General features: G+C 38.9%; 1 protein-coding gene and 1 long non-coding RNA gene across 5 annotated transcripts in view; one reads left to right on the top strand and one right to left on the bottom strand.

The window, feature by feature from the left end:
* Window positions 1–276: 276 nt before the first annotated feature.
* On the bottom strand, window positions 277–13,506 carry LOC108175709 (uncharacterized). The gene is made up of 4 exons (XR_001792379.3): window positions 13,412–13,506; window positions 5,643–5,693; window positions 3,241–3,449; window positions 277–2,222 (listed from the first exon to the last, which is right to left on the bottom strand). It is a non-coding gene; the product is annotated as an uncharacterized lncRNA (long non-coding RNA).
* The window catches only part of ADAM28 (ADAM metallopeptidase domain 28), a 62,056-nt gene continuing 40,540 nt past the window's right edge, over window positions 3,817–25,332 (top strand). For 3 of the 4 annotated variants that reach the window (XM_017338045.3, XM_051832129.2, XM_051832127.2), the window contains exons 1-6: window positions 3,817–3,996; window positions 11,963–12,066; window positions 17,351–17,427; window positions 20,135–20,213; window positions 21,881–21,957; window positions 24,638–24,830. In XM_017338045.3, coding sequence (XP_017193534.2) covers window positions 3,945–3,996; window positions 11,963–12,066; window positions 17,351–17,427; window positions 20,135–20,213; window positions 21,881–21,957; window positions 24,638–24,830 — 582 coding nt within the window. In that variant the 5' untranslated portion in view covers window positions 3,817–3,944. The remainder of the gene's footprint in view (window positions 3,997–11,962; window positions 12,067–17,350; window positions 17,428–20,134; window positions 20,214–21,880; window positions 21,958–24,637; window positions 24,831–25,332) is intronic. The other variant, XM_051832121.2, reaches the window with a different exon arrangement.

Below are 25,332 nucleotides of genomic sequence, written 5' to 3'. Positions count from 1 at the left end.
TCATTTTGTACTAAGCAGAGACAACTTCCCTCCCTCCAGGGTTCTCAACTCCATTGTAATACTTGATCAGATCCCTAATCACTTATCTGATATTCATGGTCTCTGGAGTAGTTGCAGTGAAAGAATTTTTAATAAAACTAGATTTTTTATGCTTTTTTTAACTTTTATTTAATGAACATAAATTTCCAAAGTACAGCTTATGGATTACAATGGCTTCCCCCCATAACGTCCCTCCCACCCGCAACCCTCCCCTTTCCCACTCCCTTTCCCCTTCCATTCACATCATGATTCATTTTCGATTCTCTTTATATACAGAAGATCAGTTTAGCATACATTAAGTAAAGATTTCAACAGTTTGCTCCCACACAGAAACATAAAGTGAAAAATACTGTTTGAGTACTAGTTATAGCATTAAATCTCAATGTACAGCACACTAAGGACAGAGATCCTGCATGAGGAGTAAGCGCACAGTGACTCCTGTTGTTGACTTAACAAATTGACACTCTTGTTTATGGCATCAGTAATCACCCTAGGCTCTTGTCATGAGCTGCCAAGGCTATGGAAGCCCTCTGAGTTCACCAACTCTGATCATATTTAGACAAGACCATGGCCAAAGTGGAAGTTCTCTCCTCCCTTCAGAGAAAGGTACCTCCTTCTTTGATGGCCCGTTCTTTCCACGGGGATCTCACTCGTGGAGATCTTTCATTTAGGTTTTTTTTCCAGAGTGTCTTGGCTTTCCATGCCTGAAATACTCTCATGGGCTTTTCAGCCGGATCCACATGCCTTAAGGGCTGATTCTGAGGCCAGAGTGCTGTTTAGGACATCTGCCATTTTATGGGTCTGCTGTGTTCCCATGTTGGATCGTTCTCTTCCTTTTTTATTCTATCAGCTAGTATTTGCAGACACTATTCTTGTTTATGTGATCCCTTTGGCTCTTAGTCCTATCATTATGATCAATTGTGAACAGAAATTGATCACTGGGACTAGTGAGATGGCATTGGTACATGCCACCTTTATGGGATTGAATTGGAATCCCCTGGTATGTTTCTAACTATACCGTTTGAGGTAAGTCAGCTTGAGCATGTCCCGAATCGCACATCTCTTCCCTCTCTTATTTCCACTCTTGTATTTAACAGCGATCACTTTTCAGTTAAGAATAAAACTAGATTTTAAGGAATCTTTAAGCACTTGTTAAAAAAAGAGATGTCAGAATAAAAACAGAGAACTTGACATGATGCTGACCAAAGGGATTTTGAAATCTAACTGGGAACATTTTTTATGTATAAAATAGTAATACACAAGAGCTTATAGTTTGTAATTTGTAGATACTTGATGTGGATTGTGCTATGCCAGGAGGTTTGAAAAGCCCTGTAGAATAAGTGTGCATAAACTTGCCCCCATATCAAGTCACTTGGGTCTAGATATTACTTTCTTTTTCTTGCAAAATAGCTACATGATTTACCTAGGCTCTCTTTACCTCAGTGTATTTGTCTTCAAAATGAAAATGTTACCTGATTCACAGAAATGTTATGAGAATGAAAATATGTTAAGTCACAGACAAAAACTCAATATATGTTATCCATTACCTTTAGTATAAATCTACTCTGAGTTCCAAACTTATTTTTCTAATTGACAACTGGATATCTTTCCTATATGTAACGTGGTACAAACTGGATTTATTGTATTTTTTCCTTACTTGCTTTAGTGTGTGAATGCCCTCTCTCATGGAAAATACAATCATATACCTAATTTCCCATACAAATATCAAGGAAAGAGGCCAGTTAGTAAATGTCATCATCTCTGCTTTCCAGATATGTGCCTAATGTGACCACCATAAACATATGGGTACTTAATAATCTTCTGGGGAAATGGAATTGAAGAAAAAGTTTATTTTTGTGTAAAAACTTGACATTTATGAATAGTTTGTTCAAAATATACATTTTACATGACCAAAAATTATGGAAAGGATACCAGGAAGTACTTGAGGTAAAAAAACATACCGTAACTACAAGATTTCTGAAGAACATTTTCCAATTTAAAATGCCACATGTAACTCAGGTAGACTTTGTCACACTCCATTTCTTTTGTATTCCTCACCTATATAGGTATATATGCAAATAACTGTATTCATTAGAACACAGCACTGATGTCCATTCCCAAGTTGAAGTCAAGCAGCGGCACTTTTGTTCTTACGGGGATCCCTTACCATTCCACCAAGGCACCTGTAGCTCCAACAAAACAAAAATATATTAATAAATTAATGTGATATAATATATCCTCCTCATTTCTTCTCTTGGTTTATTCTTCATTTATCTCATGTTCCAGTCTCCAAGAAGCTTTCTTTGTCCTGCTTAGTCCTTCCTCCTCTAACCTCTGTCCATATAGAAATCTATCATACCATTAAAGACAAAAGTATTATAATAGCATACAGTAATATTCATTCTTCACAATTCTGTGATAATGATCTTACCTGTTTCCTTCCACAGACCCAACACCTAGAGAAAGTAGTGATTATGCTTTCCAGTTGTGACATATATGTCACATACTAAATACTAATGAATATGTGTTGAATTAATAGACACACACGTGATAATTAAAAGATGAATGTATCTCTTCCTTGAAAAGACAAAGCCATTGGACTTGGGTGGAAGAGGTAAAAAATCTATAGAATTCTCAATCATGATGTCTGGAATCCAAGTAACTAGATGTAAAATTCCATTTTGGTTGTTAGTTCTTGCCTTTTTGATCATTGTGAAGAGTTCCTTTTAATTGAAATACCTCTAGTTTGAGAATATGCTTCAAAATCCATAAAATGCAGTTTTTGTGGTCTACAAATGGGGTTTGTAGTAATTCTTGGTCTCAGTGTTATTTCTATTTCAGAGGAATCTTATCAGTAAGCATACGACTGGGTGTATCAGTGAACTTAGCTGTTGAAAGCATTAGAGTAAATGAGTGCTCAGCCAACACCTAATACAAATTCTACTTCTGCCCTTTCACTAGATAAGTTCCTTGAGCAAGCTGCTTGATTTTCTTAATCCACACAAAGAAGATTACTGTCCTAATGTTTTAAATTTTTCAAAATCTTTTTAAACTGAAATTTTATTGTCTACAAAATGGGAGAGAGTGGTATTTATTACACAGAGGTATCAGAAGAATCAATATGATGACAAGCATAATAGACTGGGAGACTACCTAAATTTAATAAACAGGTCATTTAAAATGAGCTATTTTGTTACTTACACAGTGTGAGTCCTTGGCATATCCAGTTTATTCTGACTGCCACCAGTGACAGATCCTGAAATTCCTCTGGAAATTCCATATTTTGGATCTTGAAGAGTTTTTCCATTTTCCTAGTTGTCAGTTATGATATACAGATATCCCTGAAGATCTGAAAGGCTTGTGCCAGTGTTATCTGTCATAGTTCTCTATTTCAGGATGATTCAAGTTCCCTGGGAGCATCATCATATGGGAATAGAACATGAGATATTTAGAAACTGGTTTACCAAACCACACATGTTCAATGTACATAGAAATATATTTAAATATATATGTATTATGTACATGACATATATATTTTATATGTGATAAATAGCCGGCACACTTGTTAAGATATAAAAGGCACTTGGATCTGTGTCATTTATTGGTTTATGATAATATATTGGAACCCTGATACTTTGGAGCAGGGAGTATGGAGAAGGAGAAAAAACAGTAGTTCATGATAAAGAAATCTGAGAGCCAGGAGGTGGCTGGGACTTCCGCCTGCTGTGCCATTGTTGCAGGACCACAGCTTGGAGGTTGTGCAACACCTTTGGTAAACACTTCCTGAAGCCGAGACAAGAATGAACCAGGCAGTCTCACTCTGTCTCACTTGAGAGGAGACAAGGGCGTAGCAGCAGCCAGGTGTACGTGTGAAGGGCAGGCAGGGAGCTCCAGGAAGCACCAGCATGTGGCAGGAGCTGCTTCTGACACTCACTGTCTTCCTTCCTGCAGTGCCAGGTAGGTGGTGGGCTCTTCTTCACATTCTCTTAAGCACATCAGTGAATGCTTGCTTTTTATCCTCTCCCAGTAGTTTAATTGTACAGAATATTTTGACTATTTAGGATTTGTTTCTGTTCCTCAACAAATTTTACTAACCAGTTGAACTGGTTTTGATCTGTTGTTTGGGGGCAGTGACTGATGTAAAAACTCAAAATCAAAAAAGAAGCAATGAGAGCTCTTAGATTGCTGTTTATCTGATCTGTGACTATATAGATGGCAAACAGCATAATTTAAATAATAAATATGATATTTGAGGCAAAAAAATGGAGTTTGGTAAAACCCACTCTGGCATATTAGTGTGTGAAAAATACAGCAGGTATGACTAATTATCACTATAGATAGTTTTTGGGAAATACCTACTATTATTATTGGGCACAGTGGCTCCTTCTGTTTCTTTTGTTCTATTTAGTCCTTTCAGTACTGGTGATAACAAATGTGACTAACTAGAAATAGTTCACCAATTTTGTACTAATGAATCATTGTGATACTTGACTAAGCAATGTTGCTCTGATAATTCACCTCCATTTTGCTGGTTATATCAAACATCAAATAATTCAAAAGTAAACAAATATTACTTCCTAGTACCACGTTGCATCTAGAATGTCTCTCCGTTTCTGTTAAGTGGTCTAATTAGATTTTGTTTATGTTAAATTGGGCAATGCATTGCTTCAGCCCATTTCTATTGCTGGGGCACATTTAAGTCAGCATATTAGCTGCAGTTCTTGAGAGTCCTTGCATGGTAAACTGGGGTCTAAAGTACTTGCTGGGACTTGGGAATGAAAGCAAATTATCATAAGAGGTATGGGTTTTAGGGGAGGAAAGAGTCTCCTCTTTCATGTGCCCATTATATACTTTGTAGCTAAAATGGGTTTCCCCATCTTTATCCCTCTTACTTAATATTTTTAAATATTGAACTGATGCTAGGTATTTAAAATCCTGAGTCAAACTTAGTAGAAATGTTCCTTCCTAATATTCTTCAAAATTGTAGGGGCAACCCTTTGGGAACCAACTTGGGGCTGAAGCAGAACTGCCTGAATACTAGTTTTATCCGCGAGCATAAGGATCAGCCAAGTACATCAGCAGAGTCACATTTCTAACACTGGGGTTCACATATTACATCTTTTTTTAGTGAAATTGCCCCCACCCCAATTCTGCTTCCCTGGACTACACATTCACAGCATGACACCAAGAGTCATAACATCTTAGAAATTATGTGTAGATGTGTGACATCATTCCAACTACACAGTATTGGGGAAAGAGGTTCTGAAGTTACCCTTGTGAGAACTGATGGACAAAGAGAAAGCTGTATCCTCTTACATTTCATATTAAATGGAAAACTATTCCCTTCATTGACCTTCCAGCTTGTGCTTTAAAGGATATCTCCTTGGCCACTGAAATACCATTCTTATTATATCTTTTATTTTTATGGGCTTTATTTTCTATCCAGAATGGAAGAAGTCAAGAAATTTTCATTGCCCATCTCTTCTTCTTTCTTCCTCTGCTCTCATCATCAAAACAATACACGTATGCTGCATTGACCATGATTTTAACCCAATTCTCTTATAGTTGAAATAAAATAATGATATGTGAAATAAGGTCAGTACTTGTAATGATCTTCGCAATCCCCTGGAGGAAATGACTAATGGGATTTCATCCTAGGAAAAGAAAAGAAACAAATATTTAGAAGGATGTGATCAGTGTTGTGTGGTGAAGAAGTGGATGCACCAACAAAGGGAAAATGTTCGCAATATTCCCACAGAAAATCTAGGGGGTACAGGACCTTCAGCAGTCTCTTTCTTGCCTTCACAAGCTGACTAGAACACTCAGAAGAATATAGGCAATTTAACCCTCATAGACAAAATAATGTAATGAATTAGGATGTGTATTTTCATCAGTGTTTATACTCAGTTTTACCACATGAAGTTTAAAATCACAGGATGTTTGTAGAGGTTGAAGAGAATCATAGAATTTAAGTTAATGTTGATACATAAACCTTATTCCAGGTGTAATGTCACATGTTCAGTTAAGAAAAATACTCCTTTCAATTGTTTTGAACCAATTTGAATTAATGTAAAAATGTCAATGTTATGTACGAATGTCCTAATCTCTAAAATGATCCCAAACACATTAACAATTAAAGTAGTAATGCAGACCAATTTCTGTTATATAAATCTTGTTAATGAATGTTGAATTTTCTAAAATTCATGACACATAAAAGAATAGTTATCCAACACAAACCAAAATAATAGTTTTGTTTTTCTTGGTCCATTTTTGCTGGTAAAACCAATTTAATAAATGAGTTCTGTAGAAGAGGAGAAGCAAGCATTAAAACGGATTAATAGAAGCATATTGAGTTGCGGTTGCACCTTGGATTTGTGTAATCCCTGGGTGGCACTTAACTGTGTTTGTTTCACAGTTTTCAAAATAATTAGCCTGATGTTTTTCAGCTGGGAGAAGGCTACATCATCTCCATCAAATTTGAGGGTGAATGAACCAAAAAATATTTAGGTCTGGATATCCCCATATTTCAGGTCTCATTGCTTCAGAGATCTAAGTATCCAGGAAAGTAAGAGCATTTATTGGAAATTGTGTCTGTTCTCTTTAGAGAATACACAGTGTTGCTAGGGTTCAGGAAGAGTGGGCATCCATTCAGTTCAGACTAAAGAGAGAGACCAGCTGCTGAAGATTGTTAAAGCAAATATTACAGCTTTTACTTGTTTGTTCTGTTCTGTTTTGTATGTTTGTGTCTGGTTTCCTCTTGGAAGTGCTTGCTGTTGAGCAGTGATCTATAAATAAATTTCATAACTAATTTACTTATCTTGAGTCCAGTGTTAAGAGCCAGTTGGTAATTTCTGATTTCATGAAACATTAAGATTTAGATGCCAACTAGAAGCATGGAGATCAGTAGGCATATTAGAAAAAAAAATGTATGTTGGCTAGATTGCCTTATTTCCCTTCTCACTACTTCTGAATGGGACATGGTATATTACCATTTTCTGCTTTTATGCAAAGGATTAGGTGGGCAATTACTACTTGTGACCTGAAGGCAATATGAACTATTTCCTGGTAGAATCATATGTTATGGATGAAAACCAGAAATATAACACTTTCAAGAGTTACTGTGGTTGCACCATTGGTGAAATATGATTTCCTTGAGCTCCTTATTAACTAATTGCATTGATTAGACACTGCAATACACTAGGTAGCATGTTGGCACCTTATGGTACGCCTGTTTGGTGTCTCTGAATTAAAGGAGGCAGCAGGGAATTGTGTCAGTACCTTCAGTTAATTTCTGGCAAGAGTAATTTTCTTACCTCCTGGCATCCTATTGTTTTGAAATAATTACAAAAATGTAAAATCAATGACATATGACTGACTTAATATTCCTTTAGACATTTGAACTTCTGTTACAAAAAATTTTATGAATGTTATTTTTTATTCTTCCAAAATTAATTAAATGAAAATAAAAGATGCTCATTGTTACATACATGACAGCAGGAAATGAGTAACTCAACAAACTTGTGAAGTCATACTCAAAGTATGACAATGTAAGGTAACACTTTTTTTTTTATCACAACTGATTAAAGGGATCATGACCTCTTCAAATGATCATGACCTCCTCAAAGAGGTTATAGTGGACTCTATTTATTTAAATAATGTCAAGGACTACATGGATTAGCTTTAGAGACTGATTCATATGCTCCCTCATTTCAAACAAAAAATTAAGCAAACCAAAAATTAAGGTCTTTTGGTGCCAGTGCCATGGTTTTAAAAATTTTTGAAATTGTAATTAATAATCTTAACCTACTGAAAGAACAACTGTTTTGTTAATTTAACACTCCATTTTTGACTCAGAGTTCTTAGCTAATTTAATCTCTTTTCTATTTTTCCAAGTTAAATGCAAATAACACGAGTGATAGATGAATTAAGGATTTTGAAATTGGTGAAAACATGATATCACTAAACATTTTCATAAGTTTTTGCTTTAATTTCTGAAAAAAAAAACTTAAAACAGAATGTTTGGGAATTGATGTTATGACTAAGTGGGTAAGGCTACCACCTGAGATACTGGCATCCCAAATCTCAGTTCCAATTAAAGTCTCATATTACATTGCTTCCGATCCAACTTCCCACTAATGTTACAGGGAAGGCAGAAGAAAACGGCTCAAGTGTGTGGGCCCCTGGCACCCATGGGGATGATGAAGATAGAATTGCTGGCTCCTAGCTTCAGCCTGGCCCAGCCCTGACTATTTTATCCATTTGGAGAATGAATCACGGATAGAAGATTCCTTCCTTCCTGCCTTCCTGCCTTCCTGCCTTCCTGCCTTCCTGCCTTCCTGCCTTCCTGCCTTCCTGCCTTCTTTCCTTCCTGCCTTCCTTCCCTCCTTCCTTCCCTCCTTCCCTCTTTCCCTCCTTCCCTCCTTCCTCCCTCCCTCCCTCCTGCCCCCCTTTTCTTTCCTCCCTTTTCTCCTCCTCCATCTTCTTCTGTCAGTCACTCTACCTTTCAATCAATCAATCAATCAATTAACTCATTTAAAAGCAGGAATGATTTTCCCCCTTTGAGACATCAGCTGAGTAAGTGTACAGTCCTCCAAGGTGACTGATGGATGAATAATATTTATTGTCTCCATTATGTTTGTTATAAGATGAACCACAGTAACAGAAATACCTTAGACTTCAGGCTTAAGACTTTGAAAAGCTAGGATTACCTTTAGATGCCCTCCTACTCACTCCATAAAGAAAACAATAGATTTTTTCCAGATTCAGTCTTAGCTGTGTGTGGTAGTGGGAGTGGCAGACGTGGGGAGGGCTCCACTGGGCTCTGGTTCCTACTGCAGTTTGCATACGGTGTACACCTGCAGGATTCTTCAGCAGTCAAGGAACGGATCTGCTGACATTTTCTCAGGCACTACTCTATAGAGGGCAGGGATTAGGCCATGCAGACGAATCAAAAACAAACTAGAAAATACAGTGTTGGCTTTGGATAACTTTGAATTTCTCTATAAGGTGGCCTTTAGAAACAACACCAGAATGAGCATTTAAGATTCAAATAGCAGAGGGGATGTTTGATGCAGTGCTTATGTTGATGCTTGGGAAGAATCCATCCCATATAAATGAGTGTCCAGTTCAAGTCCTTGCTCCTCTGCTTCTGATTCAAATTCCTACTAATGCATACTCTGGGAGGAAACGGGCAATGGCTCATGTATTTGGAAATGCCTGTGGGAGACCCAGATTGTGGGTCCTGGCTTCAGCCTGGACCAGCTCTGGCTGTTTTGGGCATCTGGGGAGTGAACCAGTGGGTTAAGGATCTCTATCCATTTTTCTCTGACTTTTCTACCTTTGAAATAAAATGAAAAAAAATTTAAAAGTCCAAAAAATATTGAAATGAAAATAGATTGGATCAGATAATTTTCCAATTCCCTTTCTTTTTTTTAAACCTCTAACAAAGTCTTTTTATTTATTTATTTTTTATTTACTTATTTATTTTTATTTACTTGAGAGGCAGAGTTACAGACAGATAGAGTGAGAAATAGAGGTCTTTCATCTGCTGGTTCACTCCCCATATGGCCACATGGCTGGAGTGGGGCTGATCTGAAGCCAGGAGCCAGGAGCTTATTCTGGGTCTTTCATGTAGGTACAGGGGCCTAAGAACTTGGGCCATCTTCTACTACTTTCCTAGGCCATCAGCAGGGAGCTGGAATGGAAGTAGGGCAGCTGGTACTTGGATTGGGATGCTGGCACTGCAGGCAGATGCTTACCTCTTTTGCCACAGTGCTAGCTCCCCAATTCCCTTTCTTTTTTTTTTATTTTTTATTTTTGACAGGAAGAGTGGACAGTGAGAGAGAGACAGAGAGAAAGGTCTTCCTTTTGCCGTTGGTTCACCCTCCAATGGCCGCCACGGCCGGCGCACCGCGCTGATCCGATGGCAAGAGCCAGGTGCTTCTGGTCTCCCATGGGGTGCAGGGCCCAAGCACTTGGGCCATCCTCCACTGTACTCCCTGGCCACAGCAGAGAGCTGGTCTGGAAGAGGAGCAACTGGGACAGAACCCCGCGCCCCGACTGGGCCTAGAACCCAGTGTGCCAGCGCCGCAAGGCGGAAGATTAGCCTAGTGAGCCACGGCGCAGGCCCCCAATTCCCTTTCAATATGACTGCAGACTCAAAAAAAAAAAAATAAATCTTTCCAGTCCAGTGATTGTGTTCAGTTTGTCTGCTGATTTAATGTTCATTTTCATGTTTTTGTGTTTTTGCTCATTCCTGGTCATTCTATGGATGTAGTATTGCAATCTTTTCTTACAGTGACTTGGTGTCTTTCCTCAGTATATGACATTGCTACTGGCAAATCCAATAAAAGTATATTAGAATCAGAAATGGCATAATTATTTTTATAACTTTGGGTGGTTTACACTGTGCTTCTACTCAGTTATTCTGGGACTATTTAGGTTTCTCAAAGATTATGTTGGCTACTGCCTTTATTATTAGTATTAGTATTAGTATTTTTTTTTACAGGCAGAGTGGACAGTGAGAGAGAGAGAGACAGAGAGAAAGGTCTTCCTTTTGCCGTTGGTTCACCCTCCAATGGCCACCGCAGCCGGTGCACTGCGGCCGGCGCACCGCGCTGATCTGAAGGCAGGAGCCAGGTACTTTTCCTGGTCTCCCATGCAGGTGCAGGGCCCAAGGACTTGGGCCATTCTCCACTGTACTCCCGGGCCACAGCAGAGAGCTGGCCTGGAAGAGGGGCAACTGGGACAGAATCCAGCGCCCCGACTGGGCCTAGAACCCGGTGTGCCAGCGCCACAAGGCAGAGGATTAGCCTATTGAGCCACGGCGCCAGCCAGTATTAGTATTAGTATTAGTATTATGTATGTCTCTGTGTGTGTACACTGCTACTATATCCTCACTTAGGGAGTCATTGCTATATATCACTAAAATGGGAAAACTCGGAAGAGATGTTTTTGGAGGTCAGTGTTGTGGTACAGTGGTTGAGCCACCACCTGCAACACCAGCTTCCTCTATGGACACTGGGTCAAGTCCCAGATGCTAAACTTCTGATAGAGCTCTCTGCTCGTGTGCCTGGGAGGGCAGCAGAAGATGGCCCAATTGGTTGGGCTCCTGCCATCCACATAGGAGTTTCAGGCTCCTACTTTAGCCTGGCCCAGCCCCAGCTATTCCGGCCATCTGGGGAGTGAAACAGCAAATGGAAGATCTCTCGCGTATGCTCTGTCTCTGTCTCTCTGTCTTTCCCTCTTGATCTGTAACTCTGCATTTCAAATAAATAAATAGATGGTTAAAAAAAGAAAAGAGGCGTTCAGGCTGACACTGTGGAGCTGTGAGTTAAGCTGCTGTTCACTCTGCCTTCATTTCATATGGGTGCTGGCTTGAGTCCTGCTTGCTCTACTTCTGATCCAGCTCCCTGCTAGTGTGCCTAGACAGGCAGTGGAAGATGGCCCAAGTGCTTGGGCACCTGCACCCTCATGGGAGACCTGGATGAAGCTCCTGGCTCCCGGCTTTGGCTTGGCCCAGCCCTGGCCATTTGGGCCTTTGGAGAGGGGGTAAACCAGTAGATGGAATGTCTCTCTCTGTCTCTTCCTCTCTATGATTCTGACTTTCAAATAAAATAAATAAATCTTAAAAGAAGAATTAGTTTTACTAAAGAGAGAAACACTTGTTGACTCTTAAGGGGGAAACATATGAAGACATAGGTTAAAGTAAAGTAAAGAGAGAAAGAGCAGGGTTTTGACTTTGCTAATCTCTTCTGGTGTCAGCATGTGAATAACTGAAACAAATCACTGAGGGCTTCTGTGTGTAGCTTTCTTCACTTGGAATAAAAGGGATTATCAATACCAACTGACCTCGTTCATGTACTAGGAAGGACTTCTCTTTTGGATAGCTAAGTCTTCTCTTTTTCTCTTTTTTCCCTCTCAGTAAGTGCTATAAAAGATCACCCTGTTATAAAGAAGTATGACGTGGTCTATCCTGTCAGACTTCATCCAGTCCATAAAAGGGAGGTCAAAGATCCACAGCAAAAGGTACAGATTTTGTTTTATCAAAGAATCTTGATTAGTACATGTCAAAAGAAGAAATGAGAGATATAAATGAGATGTGTATATGAATATGTTAATGAATCAGGTGGACTTTGTGACCTTTTAGCTATTACATCTTGGAGGTAAATAATAATGATTATATTTGTTTTAATTTGTTTTAACCTGAATTGCTTTAGTAGTCAGTATTACCAAAAGTTCCACTGTTCACCTCATTTTATAAGCCAATGCTCTGAGATATAAAATAAACTGTTCCAGATTGCACAACAAATTTTAATATTTTATGATAATTTGTTCTGTGTACTTAAAATTGCATGTAACTTATTTATCTATCTATTTATCACCTATCTAACCAAAGGCACAAAACTATAATTAAAATATAAGTAGAAAATAAATATTGCGGGTAAATAAATATATATATACACATATATAACATACACATAATAGCATGAAATTTATCTGCATTTTCTAAATAGGAAGCTATTACAGTTTGCATAATTCTTCCTACTTTGAGAAACAATACATTGTTAACCAAAATTCACTCAACATGTTGTGAGAGGAAAGCTAAAACATGATGATCCATTCAACAACAATATTATAATTATCTGCACTCTGAAGTCTACAGGGAGTGGGGAAACTACAGATAAGTGAGACATAATTTTTAGTATACAAAAATAGTCTAAAAAACAGTTTACTGGTGGCTGGTGCTGTGGTGTAGTGGGCTAGACCTCCGCCTGCTGCGCCAGAATCCCAAATGGGCACCAGTTTGTGTCCTGGCTGCCCCACTTCTGATCCATCTCTCTGCTGTGGCCTAAGAAAGCAATGGAGGATGGCCTAAGTGTTTGGGCCCCTGAACCTATGTGGGAGACCCGGAAGGAACTCTTGGCTTGTGGCTTTGGATCAGCTCAGTTCCAGCCATTGAGGCCAATTGGGGAGTGAACCAGTGGATGGAGGACCTTTCTGTCTCTCTGTCTTTCCCTTCTCTCTGTCTGTAACTCTTCCTCTCAAATGAATATATATATATATATTATATATGTGTATATATATATATGTGTATATATATATATATATTCATGAAAGGCAGATTGGGAACCCACACACATAGAACTCTTCCAGTATTCTGGTCCACTCCTTAAATGGCTGCAACAGCCAGATCTGGGCCATGCTGAAGCCAGGAACCAGACAATCCACCCTGGTTTCATATATATATATATATATGTATATATATATATATGGTTTCATATATAAATATATATGTGTGTGTGTGTGTGTGTGTGTGTGTGTGTGTATATATATATATATATATATACACATACATATGGCAAGGACCTACCTTGGGCTATCATCTGCTGTCTTTTCAGGCATGCTAACAGGGAGCTGGATTGGAAGTTGAGAAGCTGGGGGACTATAACCATACTGACATCACAATGATCACTTAATCTGTTGCACAATAATGCCAGTCCTCTCTGAATATTTTTGTTACACAAAACCCAGATATATGGAGTGCCAAGTGTATCATACAATTATACCTTCTGTTGGACCAGAGTGAGGCACCATCTTTCTGACTTGATCAGACATAGACACATAGTTTAATATTTGAGCTATAATGAAATAACATTTGCAAACGTTTTTGAAGGAGAAGTACCAGAGATCAGGGTAGAACTTTGAATATTCTATTCATGATTATGTTTTATGTGCATGAACTAAGGGTAATGGAATAAATAACTATTGAATAAATGACTTAATGTATAAGCAAACAAATGAACAATGAAATGAATGAATCTGACTGGAATACATTATACATCTGCTTCCATAGATATATGTTCAACAAATACTTAATCAAAACCCTTGATGTAAGAAATCTAAATTATAAAGGTAGTCACTATCATCCGGTTGTACATTTAATTAGAATTCAAAGCCAATTTTCTGTTCGCCCAAGTCACAAAATAGAATATCTGATAGCACAAGGCTTCCTTGTGATTGGGGCTATTTCAAGCAATTTCTGCCACAGTTTCTAGAAGCCTCAAATTTATGGTATTTTGTCTAGTACAGTTGTATTACTGGAATAAACTACCTCCATTTCTGCCAGGTCTTCCTTTGGTTTCCTGAGTTCCATGGCCATAATCACCATCTTGACCTCACAGATTTGCTTCCATCCCAGGACCTTCCAGTGCTCTCCCAATCCAGCCATTAAATCTGAACCATGATAGTTTTCCTGGAAGAAACTTTGAGTTATGTGTCACATGATCAGTTACTACTTTTCAGTTGAACACACACCATTTCCTTCTGGGGGCATTCTCTAAATCAAAGCTCATCTTTCCTCTCCTAATTCATACCTAAGAACCTACAGAGTATACAAAAAGGATGCTTCTTATCAGTAGGTATCACTCTCCAACACTGAATTCTTCAAAGTCAGGGTTATCACATCACACAATGTACATTCTCTCATGTAGCCTCTGGTTTTCTTTCTTGTTCTTTGCTTCCACCTATAATCTCTATGCCAATGTTAGCTAAAACTCCTACTCAAAAAATGAATGCTCCTTTTCTAAAACAACCTCCAAATGATAATTTTGGAACAAAATCCACAAAATTTTACTGCAGGCTGGAACAGACATCTAGAATGTCTTTCTGGGTAGAACACTGCATTTAGAACCATAACAGTGTCATTCTATCTAGTCTTTTTAAACCTGAACAATAAATACTTACGGCTATTCTCCATTACTTTTATTTTTTCAATTCCCTGGCTTTTTCCACCTTCTGTACATGAAAATTAGCTGAAACCAATCAGTTTACCCTCATCCAGATCCAATATACAGAGTATTTATAGACAGAATTTTGAACACCAGAACACAGCCTAATAACTGATGATTTAAAGGAAGATATATTGTGATATTTGACCTTGAAGATGGCCAAATTCCCACACAATACTCATCAACTGATAGTTGTAACTTGCCATTGCTACTCAATGAGTTTAGGTGCTATTCTGGTCATTAAAGTGAAGAGATAAGAAAAGTTGAGCCTTAGGTACAACATAGCATATGAAAAAGGACTCAGTCCCTTGTACATGTTTCTCAATCTTTGGGCTGCTGTATTTAGATATTTTTAATGAAAATGGCAGTAATAAAGTTTTATAGAGCCACATGAGAAATGTGTGACCCAAAACATCTTATTTTAATTTATTCTTTATCTTTTCTTTTATATAAAAATCTACATTTAACGTAGTTCTCCTTTTCTATATGATTTACGTGACATATTTCTTGCTCCTAAGTGCTTGAAACTGTCATTTATTTCTGATGATTTCTCTCAACATTCGGGTACATATTCCTGCTATGGCTTTCATATTCTGAGCTTCAAATTTATTTATTGGGGCCAGTGCTATGACGTAGTTGCTAAAGCCCTGCCTGCAGTGCCGGCATCCCATATGGGTGCCGGTTCATGTCCCAGCTGCTCCTCTTCCCAACTAGCTCTCTGCTATGGCCTGGGAAAGCAGTAGAAGATTGCCTAAGTGCTTGGGCCCCTGCACCCACATGGAGACCCAGAAGAAGCTCCTGGCTCCTGGCTTCAGATCAACTCAGCTCTGGCAATTGTGGCCATTTAGAGGGTGAACCAGCGGATGAAAGACATCTCTCTCTCTCTCTCTCTCTCTCTCTCTCCCTCCCTCCCTCCCTCTCTCTCTCTGGCTCTACTTCTCTATGTAACTCCATTTTTCACATAAATAAACTAAATCTTTAAAAATATTTATTTCTTTATCTGAAAGAGCGATGAGAGATGAGAGAGAGAGAGAGAGAGAGAGAGTGAATATATCTCCTCAAATGGTCCCTATAGCCTGGGCTGGGCTAGGCTGAAATCTGGTCTCATCCAGGCCTCATCCAAGTCACCCGCATAGGTGGCAATGGTCCAGATACTTGGTCTATCTTCATCTGATTTCTCAGGTGCACTAGCAGGGAGCTAGATGGGAATTGGAGCAATTGGGACATAAACCAGAACCCATGTGAGATGCCAGCATCCCAGAAGGTGGCTTAACCTGCTGTGCCCCAAAGCCAGCTCCTCCACAGAGTCTTGAAGTCTTCAACATCAAAATTCAATGGACTGGCATGGTGGTATAGTGGGTAAAGCCACCACCTGCAAGGCCATAACCCCATTTGGGTGACAGTTCATGTTCCACTGCTCCACTTCTGAACCAGCTCTCTGATAATGGCTTGGAAAAGAAGTAAAGGATGAGCCAAGTACTCAGTCCCCTGGGGGAGACACAGATGAAGTCTCTGGCTCCTGGCTTCAGCCTGGCCCAGCTCCAGGCATTGCAATTATCTTGGGGAATGAACCAACAGATGGAAGATCTCTTTCTCTGTCTCGCCCTCTCCATCTGTAACTCTGACTTTCAAAGTAAATAAATCTTTTAAAAAATAATCCATGACTAGTCCTGGTCGGGGCGCCGGATTCTGTCCCGGTTGCTCCTCTTCCAGGCCAGCTCTCTGCTGTGGCCAGGAGGGCAGTGGAGGATCGCCCAAGTCCCTGGGCCCTGCACCCGAATGGGAGACCAGGAGAAGCACCTGGCTCCTGGCTTCGGATCAGCGCGATGCGCTGGCCGCAGCACGCCGGCCGCAGCGGCCATTGGAGGGTGAACCAAAGGCAAAGGAAGACGTTTCTCTCTGTGTCTCTCTCTCTCTCACTGTCCACTCCGCCTGTCAAAAAAATTAAAAAAAAAAATAATCCATGAAACACAGTTGAGATTTTTAGGTCTGTGTGCAAATTCTTTGTTCAGATAAATTCAGTTCCCCACTTCACTCAGGTAATACCACCTTCAGGTTAAATGTTACATCTCAAGAAAGCCATCTATGCCTTTAAAACATTAGGTGTCCTATAACATATGTACATCTGTTATCATACCACTTCATGTTCTGTCTTTACTCAAGGTTATGGGCACTCTGACAGCAGATAACACTTTTTTTTTTTTTTTTTGCATAGAGTTGAATTTCCAGAGCCAAGCAGAATCACGTTTCTAATATAACCAGCACTCAAACAATATATGTATAGTGCATGCATGCATGGAGAAATGCATGAATGGAACTATCAGATACCTTTGTGGCCAAAGTTCCTTGATCTGTTAAAAGGGGAAGAAATAAACAGTTGGAATTATACTGACCACTGCTAAAAAAAAGCATATATTTCATGCTAGTAGTTAAGCAGATAAACATAGACAAATGAATAAGTATAGCCAAATAAATATTTGTGTGTGTTTAAATTGCCAGTGAATGTTTGTATATTTTTGCAGGGAAAATTTGAAACTGAATTAAAGTATAAAATGACAGTTGATGGAAAAATTGCAGTGCTTTATTTGAAACAAAACAAGTAAGTGTCTTTAAATCTGATTTATCCTCACCAACAGTAAGTTGTGGTATGCAAAGTATGCCAAAGGAGTCTGTTACTACTTATAGCTCTCACAGTCCTTACCTAATCAGCTTTTGCTCTTAACTGAACCAAGATATCCAACAAATGTTTGTTACTGCTGAAGCAGTAGAAATACATTGGGTAAAACAGCAATTTATGCCGGCGCCGTGGCTCACTAAGCTAATCCTCCGCCTTGTGGCGCTGGCACACCGGGTTCTAGTACCTGTCGGGGCGCCAGATTCTGTCCCGGTTGCTCCTCTTCCAGGCCAGCTCTCTGCTGTGGCCAGGGAGTGCAGTGGAGGATGGCCCAAGTCCTTGGGCCCTGCACCCCATGGGAGACCAGGAAAAGTACCTGGCTCCTGCCTTCGGATCAGCGCGGTGCGCCGGCCGCAGCACGCTGGCCGGGGTGGCCATTGGAGGGTGAACCAACGGCAAAGGAAGACCTTTCTCTCTCTCTCACTGTCCACTCTACCTGTCAAAAAATAATAATAATAAAAAACAGCAATTTACCAATACTGTATTTTTGTATTTTAGGAATAAAACCCAATGAATGAAGTGTGAGTAGAAATTCATTGTAGTTATTCTATGACATAGTAGAGAGGTTCCAGTGCATTTTGCTATAACTTCTGGATTTTCTTCTGTATTACCCCATAGTATTATTCTAACACTGAAAAGGTGGATTTTTAAAAATTTTATTTGTGGAATACAAACTTTATGCATTTCATATACACGAATTTGGGAACATGGCAATTCTTCCCCCAACCCCATCTTCCTCCCACCCATACTCCCACCCTTTTTTCTTCCTCCCTCTCCATTTCCATTCTTATTTTTTATAAAGATTTGTTTTAAGTTAATTTTATACTCATTAGATTAACCCTGAACTAAGCAGAGTTCATCGAATAGTACAAAGAAAATTAAAAAAAAAAAAAAAAGCAAAAACAAACATTGTTCCTCAACAGTCAAGGCAAGGTCTGTTCAAAGTCATTACATCACAAAGTGTCAGTTTTACTCCTATAAATTACCTTTTAGGTACTTTACTAGTTACCACAGATCAGAGAGAACATATGGTATTTGTCTTTTTGTGACTAGCTTATTTCACTAAACATAATGTTTCTAATTTCATCCATTTGTTGCAAATGACAGGATTTCATTTTCTGAATCACTGTAGTATTTCATTTCATTTTTTCATGTGTGTATTGGCCATTTGAATTCCCCCTTTTGAAAAATGCCTGTTCAAGTCCTTTTGCCCATTCCTTAACTAGGTTGTTTTGTTGTTGTTGAGTTTACTGAGCTCTTTATAGATCCTGGATATGAATTTTTTATCAGTTGCATAGTTTGCAAATATTTTCTCCCATTATATCCTTTACCTCTTCTTTTGCAGTGCAGAAGGTTCACAGTTTGCTGTCATCCCATTTGTTGATTTTGGCTTTGATCCCCTATGCTTCTGGATTCTTTTCCAAGAAGTCTTTCCCTATGCCAATGTCTTGCAGGATTTACCCAGTGTTCTCTAGCAATTTCATAATGTCAGTTCATAGATTGATGTCTCTGTTCCATTTTGAGTGTATTTTTGTGTAAGGTGTAAGGTAGGGGTCCAATTTTCCCAGTACCATTTGTTGAAGAGACCATACTGACTCTAGGGATTGATTTTTGCTTCTTTGTCAAAGATAAGTTGGCTGTAGATGCATGGATTGATTTCTGGAGTTTATATTCTGTTCCATCATTCTATACGTCTGTTTTTGTGCCAGTATCAGGCTGTTTTGATTATAACTGCCCTGTAATATGTCTTGAGGTTCTGTATTGTGATGTCTCTGCTTTTGTTTTTGTTGTTTAAGATTACTTTAGCTATTCGGGGTTTCTTGTGTTTCCATATGAATTTTAGCATCATTTTTTCTAGGTCTGAGAAGAATGCTGTTGGTACTTTTTGGAATCACATTGAAACTATAAATTGTGTTTAATATGGACATTGTAATCCATGAACATGGAAGAATTTTCCACTTTTTTGTCTTCTATTTCTTTCTTTAGTGTTTTCTAATTTTTATTGAAGAGATCTTTGATGTCATTGGTTACATTTATCCCAAAGTATTTAAATTTATTGTAGTTATTGTGAATGGGATTGATCTTAGAAGTTCTTTCTCAGCTATGACATCATCTCTGTATACAAAGGCTATTGATTTTTGTGTTTTGCTCTTATATTCTGCTACTTTACCAAACTCTTCTATGAGTTCCAATAGACTCTTGGTGGAGTCTTTGGATCCCCTATATATAGAATTGTGCCATATGCTAATAGGGATAGTTTGATCTCCTCCTTCCCAATTTATTTCTTTTTCTTGCCTAAGGTCTCCGGTTAAAACTTCCAGGACTATATTGAATAGCAGTGGTGAGACTGGGCATACTTGTCTCATTCTGGATTTTTGTGGGAATGCTTCCATTTTTTCCCCATTCAGATGCTGTCTCTTGGATTATCATAAGTTTCCTTGATTATATTGAGAAATGTTCATTTATTTTGAATAGCTTGAGAAGAAATGGAATTAGTTCTTATATAAATGTCTGGTAAAATTCAGCAGTAAAGCTGTAGAGACCTGGGCTTTTCTTTATTGGGGAGGGTCTTTAAACTTATTCAATCTCCAGTAGTTTGTTAACCATCATATTCCATTTTTTGCTTCTCCAGGAATCTCCTTGCACCAGGCTACACGGAAACATATTATAATTCCACAGGAAAAGAAGTCACCACCAGTCCACAAATCATGGTATTACAGAGTTTCCCAAGACCCTTGTTAATAGAGGTGTGACCCACAGACCTAAAGACAGGGTCATCGCTATGGAAATAGCAGAAATGAAACTGCATGTAGAATGCCAGATGCCCTAAACAACACTCTGGCCTCAGAATCAGCCCTTAAGGAGCCTGGATCTGGCTAAAAAGCCCGTGAGAGTATTTCAGGTTTGGAAAGCCAAGACACTGGGCCAAAAATGACATAAGTGAATGATCTCTGTGAGTGAGATCCAAGCAGAAAGAACGGGCCATCAAAAAAGGCAGTAACTTGCTCTGAAGGGAGGAGAGCACTTCCACTTTAAATATGGCCATGTCTAAGTAAGATCTAGTTGGTGAACTCAAGAGGCTTCTGTAGCCTTGGCAGCTCATGACAAGAGCCTCGGGTGATTACTGATATCATAAATAACAGTGTCAATTGTTAAATCAACAATGGGAGTCACTGTGCAGCTGCTCCTCATGTAGGACATCTGTGTTGTACTATGTGAATTAATGGTAAAACTACTACTCAAAGAGTACTCTATACCCTGTGTGTCTGTGTGGGTGCAGTCTGTTGAAATCTTTACTTAGTACATACTAAGTTGATCTTCTGTATATAAAGATAATTGAAAATGAATCTTAATGAAGAATGGGATGGGAGAGGGAGTAGGAGAAGGGGGTGGTTGTGGGTGGGAGGAAGGTTATGGGGGGGAAACTGCTATAATCCAAAAGTTTTATTTAATAAATATAAATTTTGAAAGTATAAGTTCAAAAAAAGAAACTGCATGTATAGCAGTGGCACTATTTTTCATTGTTAGTAATTACTTAATTGATCTTCTGACTTTTTAACATTTTGACAAAAATTATCACTTTTCCTTGACAGGTATGGTCCAGGTCTCTCTATTTGAAGGTGGTCAGAAGGATCTTGCTATTTTCTTTGATGTCTTTAGAAAGGAGCAGTTGACAGGGTGTAACAATGAAATAATTTGTTTACTGTCACTTTCTTTTCTGAGTTCCATTGTCTATTGGGATCCCTTCATGTATTCTCATCTATAGCAATGATACAGGAGTTACACAGGCCAACACCTCATCTGTTCCACAGAAATGTCTGCCCTAGAACACCCAAATGAAACAAAAAAGATGATAGGCTGGGTGTTTTGCTCCAAAGAGAAGCTGTTGTGCTGATCCAGTGTTGTGCTGATCCAGTGTTGTGCTGATCAATATTCATCTGGTAGAATTCTTGGATAAATCAAGAAATAAATAAAAATACAATCTGAGTAACATCAATTGGAAAAAGAGCTTGCAGATCTTTGTTAGCAAACTTTTTATAAAGCAGTAAGCCTAGGGAAAGAATTAGTGCAGTTTGGTGGGAGTCAGATTTTAATTTTTCATAAATAAAATCATTTCTTCTAAAATATTTACTTCTGTCCTATATCAGCACCACAAACGTTTAGTAAATGCCTAATAAGTGTGTTGAGATAATCAACAATAAAGATTTTAATCCATTTGAAGCTTTTATCTAATGAGTTTTTCAAATTCCATAAATTGACTGTCATTCGGCAGAAAATGGTTTGAAATTACTAGAGATCACATTTCAATCAAATTTAAGAGTAGGTCTAAAAATTACACACACTTTCCTTTACAAAATTCTATCTAATTTATCTGTAGGATGACTGCTATTATCAAGGACATATCCTTAATGAAAAACTTTCCGATGCTAGCATCAGCACATGCAGGGGTCTGAGGTAAGACTTCATGAATGTCTTGAATGCATCTGTGATTATGATTATGTTTGTTTTATTTAATGCCTGAGGAATCTCAAGCATAATTAATTATACTAGATTGGAATGTGAATCCCAAAGGCTACACAACTTTGAAATTTGAAGGAAATGCCATTTCTCTTAGCAGCAGTTTATAAATTACTCATAGGAAATGATTTTATTTGCTTGTTTTTAAAATGTAGGTTTATGAATCCTAGTGTTAGACGAAGAATCTCTAGACAACTGCCCCTCTCTTTACTTAATTCTTTTTCTAGTATGCCTTCCATACTCTGGCATTCAGCTCTTCCTGTACGTTAATGACTTTCCATGCATCTACCCACACTTAACCTGTATCTTCTGATGCCCAGATTTCGTTATCTAATTTCTTTTACATACTTCTAGTTGGAGATCTTAAATTTATATTGATCTCAATGTGTTTTAAACTTAATTAATAAATGTCTCCCAAATCTGGTATTTGTCCTGTATTCTCTGTTTCAATCAATGCTGTAAATTTATATTGATCTCAATGTGTTTTAAACTTAATTAATAAATGTCTCCCAAATCTGGTATTTTTCCTGTATTCTCTGTTTCAATCAATGCTGTTACCCAGAACTGTAAATTCCTTGAGGACTTCTTACATCTCAATCCTTCATTTTCAGTCCTTTATTATGACCTATAGAGTATGTATTTTAAATATTTCCTGAAGTTATTCCTCTTGTCCCATCTCTACTTCAGTGCCCTAGTCCAGCTACCCTGATCCTTTTTGCAGACCACTGTAACAAGCCATTTAATATACATCCTTACATCCATAATTGATATATTCTAATTCCATTTACATTTAATTGGGTTTCAGTATTGATGCTCTTGTAATTTTCTTTATATCAATCACCTGTTGTAACTATAAACATTATATATTTACTATATAATTGTATATATTCTGTGATTTTCAAATAAAAATTATTTATTCATATTTTTTCAAGAGGCAGAAAGAGAGATGGGCAGTGACAGAGCTCCTATCCACTGATTCACTCCCCAAACGCCTGTAACAACTGGGATGAGGCAAGGGCTAGGGTCAGTAGCGTGAGACTCAATCCAGATCTCCCCAGTGGCAGAAACCAATTTACTTGAGCCATGATCTACTGCTTCCCAGGCTCTGCATTGGATGAAAGCTGGGATCAGATGCCAGAGCCAAGAATTGAACTTAGGCACTCTGATATTGGACAAGGGTGTCTTAACTGCTCAGCTCAAAGCCTGCCCCCTCTTATATTTAATACACATCCACTTTTTTTTTTCTCATTTGAACATATGCTCCATGTAGTACTCTGTTTTTACTGCATGCCTTTAGTCTGATACTTAATAAATAATGAGTACTCACTAAATATAGATTGAATGAATCCTAGTTCAGGGCTTCGGCAGAAAAAGTTGAGAAGAAATTGATAATATACATTGATCATATGCATTACATACTGTTTCAATCTCTGCTATGGTCCTGTTAGGCAGGTATTATCTTTCTCATTTTTTTTTTTTTTTTTGACAGGCAGAGTGGATAGTGAGAGAGAGACAGAGAGAAAGGTCTTCCTTTTGCTGTTGGTTCACCTTCCAATGGCCACCGCGGCTGGCACGCTGCAGCCGGCGCGCTGATCCGATGGCAGGAGCCAGGTGCTTCTCCTGGTCTCCCATGGGGTGCAGGGCCCAAGAACTTGGGCCATCCTCCACTGCACTCCCTGGCCACAGCAGAGGGCTGGCCTGGAAGAGGGGCAACCGGGACAGAATTCGGCACCCCGACCGGGCCTAGAACCCGGTGTGCCGGCGCAGCAAGGCGGAGGATTAGCCTAGTGAGCCGCGGCGCCGGCCTATCTTTCTCATTTTATAGATGAAGAAACTGAGGCTATACAAGTTTAAATCATTTCCCCCATGTTATCACAGCTAATAAGTGACAGACCCAGGATGTTATGGCTTATTTATAAGGTTACACAGTCTCTTCAAGTACATCTTTAGAACAGACACAGCCTGAAAAATGTCCATTCTTGTGCTAGAACTGACATGGGTCAACCACATCACAATGCTGGAGTCACTTCTCCCTGACAGGTCTCATCTTCTCGCAGAGAAAATAAGTTTGAGTAACATCTAAAGGCATCTTCAGCTGAAAGTTTAATTGTATTCTATCATCAAGAGTTTAAGCGGTTCCTGACTAGGAATTCCATAGGGTCCCTTATTAGGAGCCTGCAAGTCAATAGAAATCAAATGTAAGAATACATTTAAAGATTTAGCTTTTTATTTGTGTGTGTGTGTGTGTGTGAGAGAGAGAGAGAGAGAGAGAGAGAGAGAGACAGAGACAGAGAGAGACAGAGAGAGAGACAGAGAGACAGAGAGACAGAGACTTCTTCCATCTGCTGGTTCACTCACCAAATAGACACAATTGCCAGGGCTGGACCAGGCCAGACAGGAACCTGGAACTCCTTCCTGCTCTCCTACATGGAGGACATGGGGCCAAAACACTTGGGCCATCCTTCAGTGCCTTCTCAGGTGCACTAGTAGGGAGCTAAATAGAAATGGAGCTGGAACCAGTGACCATATGGCTTGCTGGTGTCACAGGCAGCTGTGCCACATCAGCAGCCCCTCAATATACTCTTTTAAGAGAAGCCTAAATGCTCATGTTCTGCAGGGGCTACTTCAGCCAAGGAGATGAGAGGTACTTCATTGAACCTTTAAGTTCCACAAACCAGGATGAACAGGAACATGCACTCTTCAAGTATGATCCTGATGAAAACAAAGCCAGCAGCTCCTGTGGAATGGACGATTTGTTATGGGCACATGGATCACAGCAGAATGTGGACCTGCCTGCCTCCAGACTGGTTGTATGTATAACTTTATCCTCTATTTGATGTTTCCTTGTATGTTGTCTTCTGAATACCCTGAGTTCCAGAACTTAGCAACACAACTCACAGAAATATTATAGTCATTGTTGAATTAGTGGGTTATAGAAACACCAATTGCAAAGCAGTGCTATATGAATTTATGACTCTTTCTTAGATGTGAAATGTGCAAAGATTAATAAGTATATGACTTATGCATGCTAGAATAGACAAGTGTCACGATTTTCTCCATAATATAAAATAAATAACAAAATAAGGAATTATTATTATTATTTTAAAATTAAACATTCTGTTGTCTTTCATGGGTGCATTCAACAAATATCTCCTAAAGCAGTGCTGCAGGTGCTGAGGCCATAACAGTGAGAAAAATAGATGAGTATCTGTCTATAGAACTTGGAATGTTCTTTCACATATAGAATGCTTTCTCTTTTTTTGACAGGCAGAGTGGACAGTGAGAGAGAGAGACAGAGAGAAAGGTCTTCCT

This window comes from Oryctolagus cuniculus, chromosome 2, assembly GCF_964237555.1.
Source record: "Oryctolagus cuniculus chromosome 2, mOryCun1.1, whole genome shotgun sequence".
Classification (NCBI taxonomy): domain Eukaryota; kingdom Metazoa; phylum Chordata; class Mammalia; order Lagomorpha; family Leporidae; genus Oryctolagus; species Oryctolagus cuniculus.
This window is presented reverse-complemented; position numbering and strand designations above follow the sequence as displayed.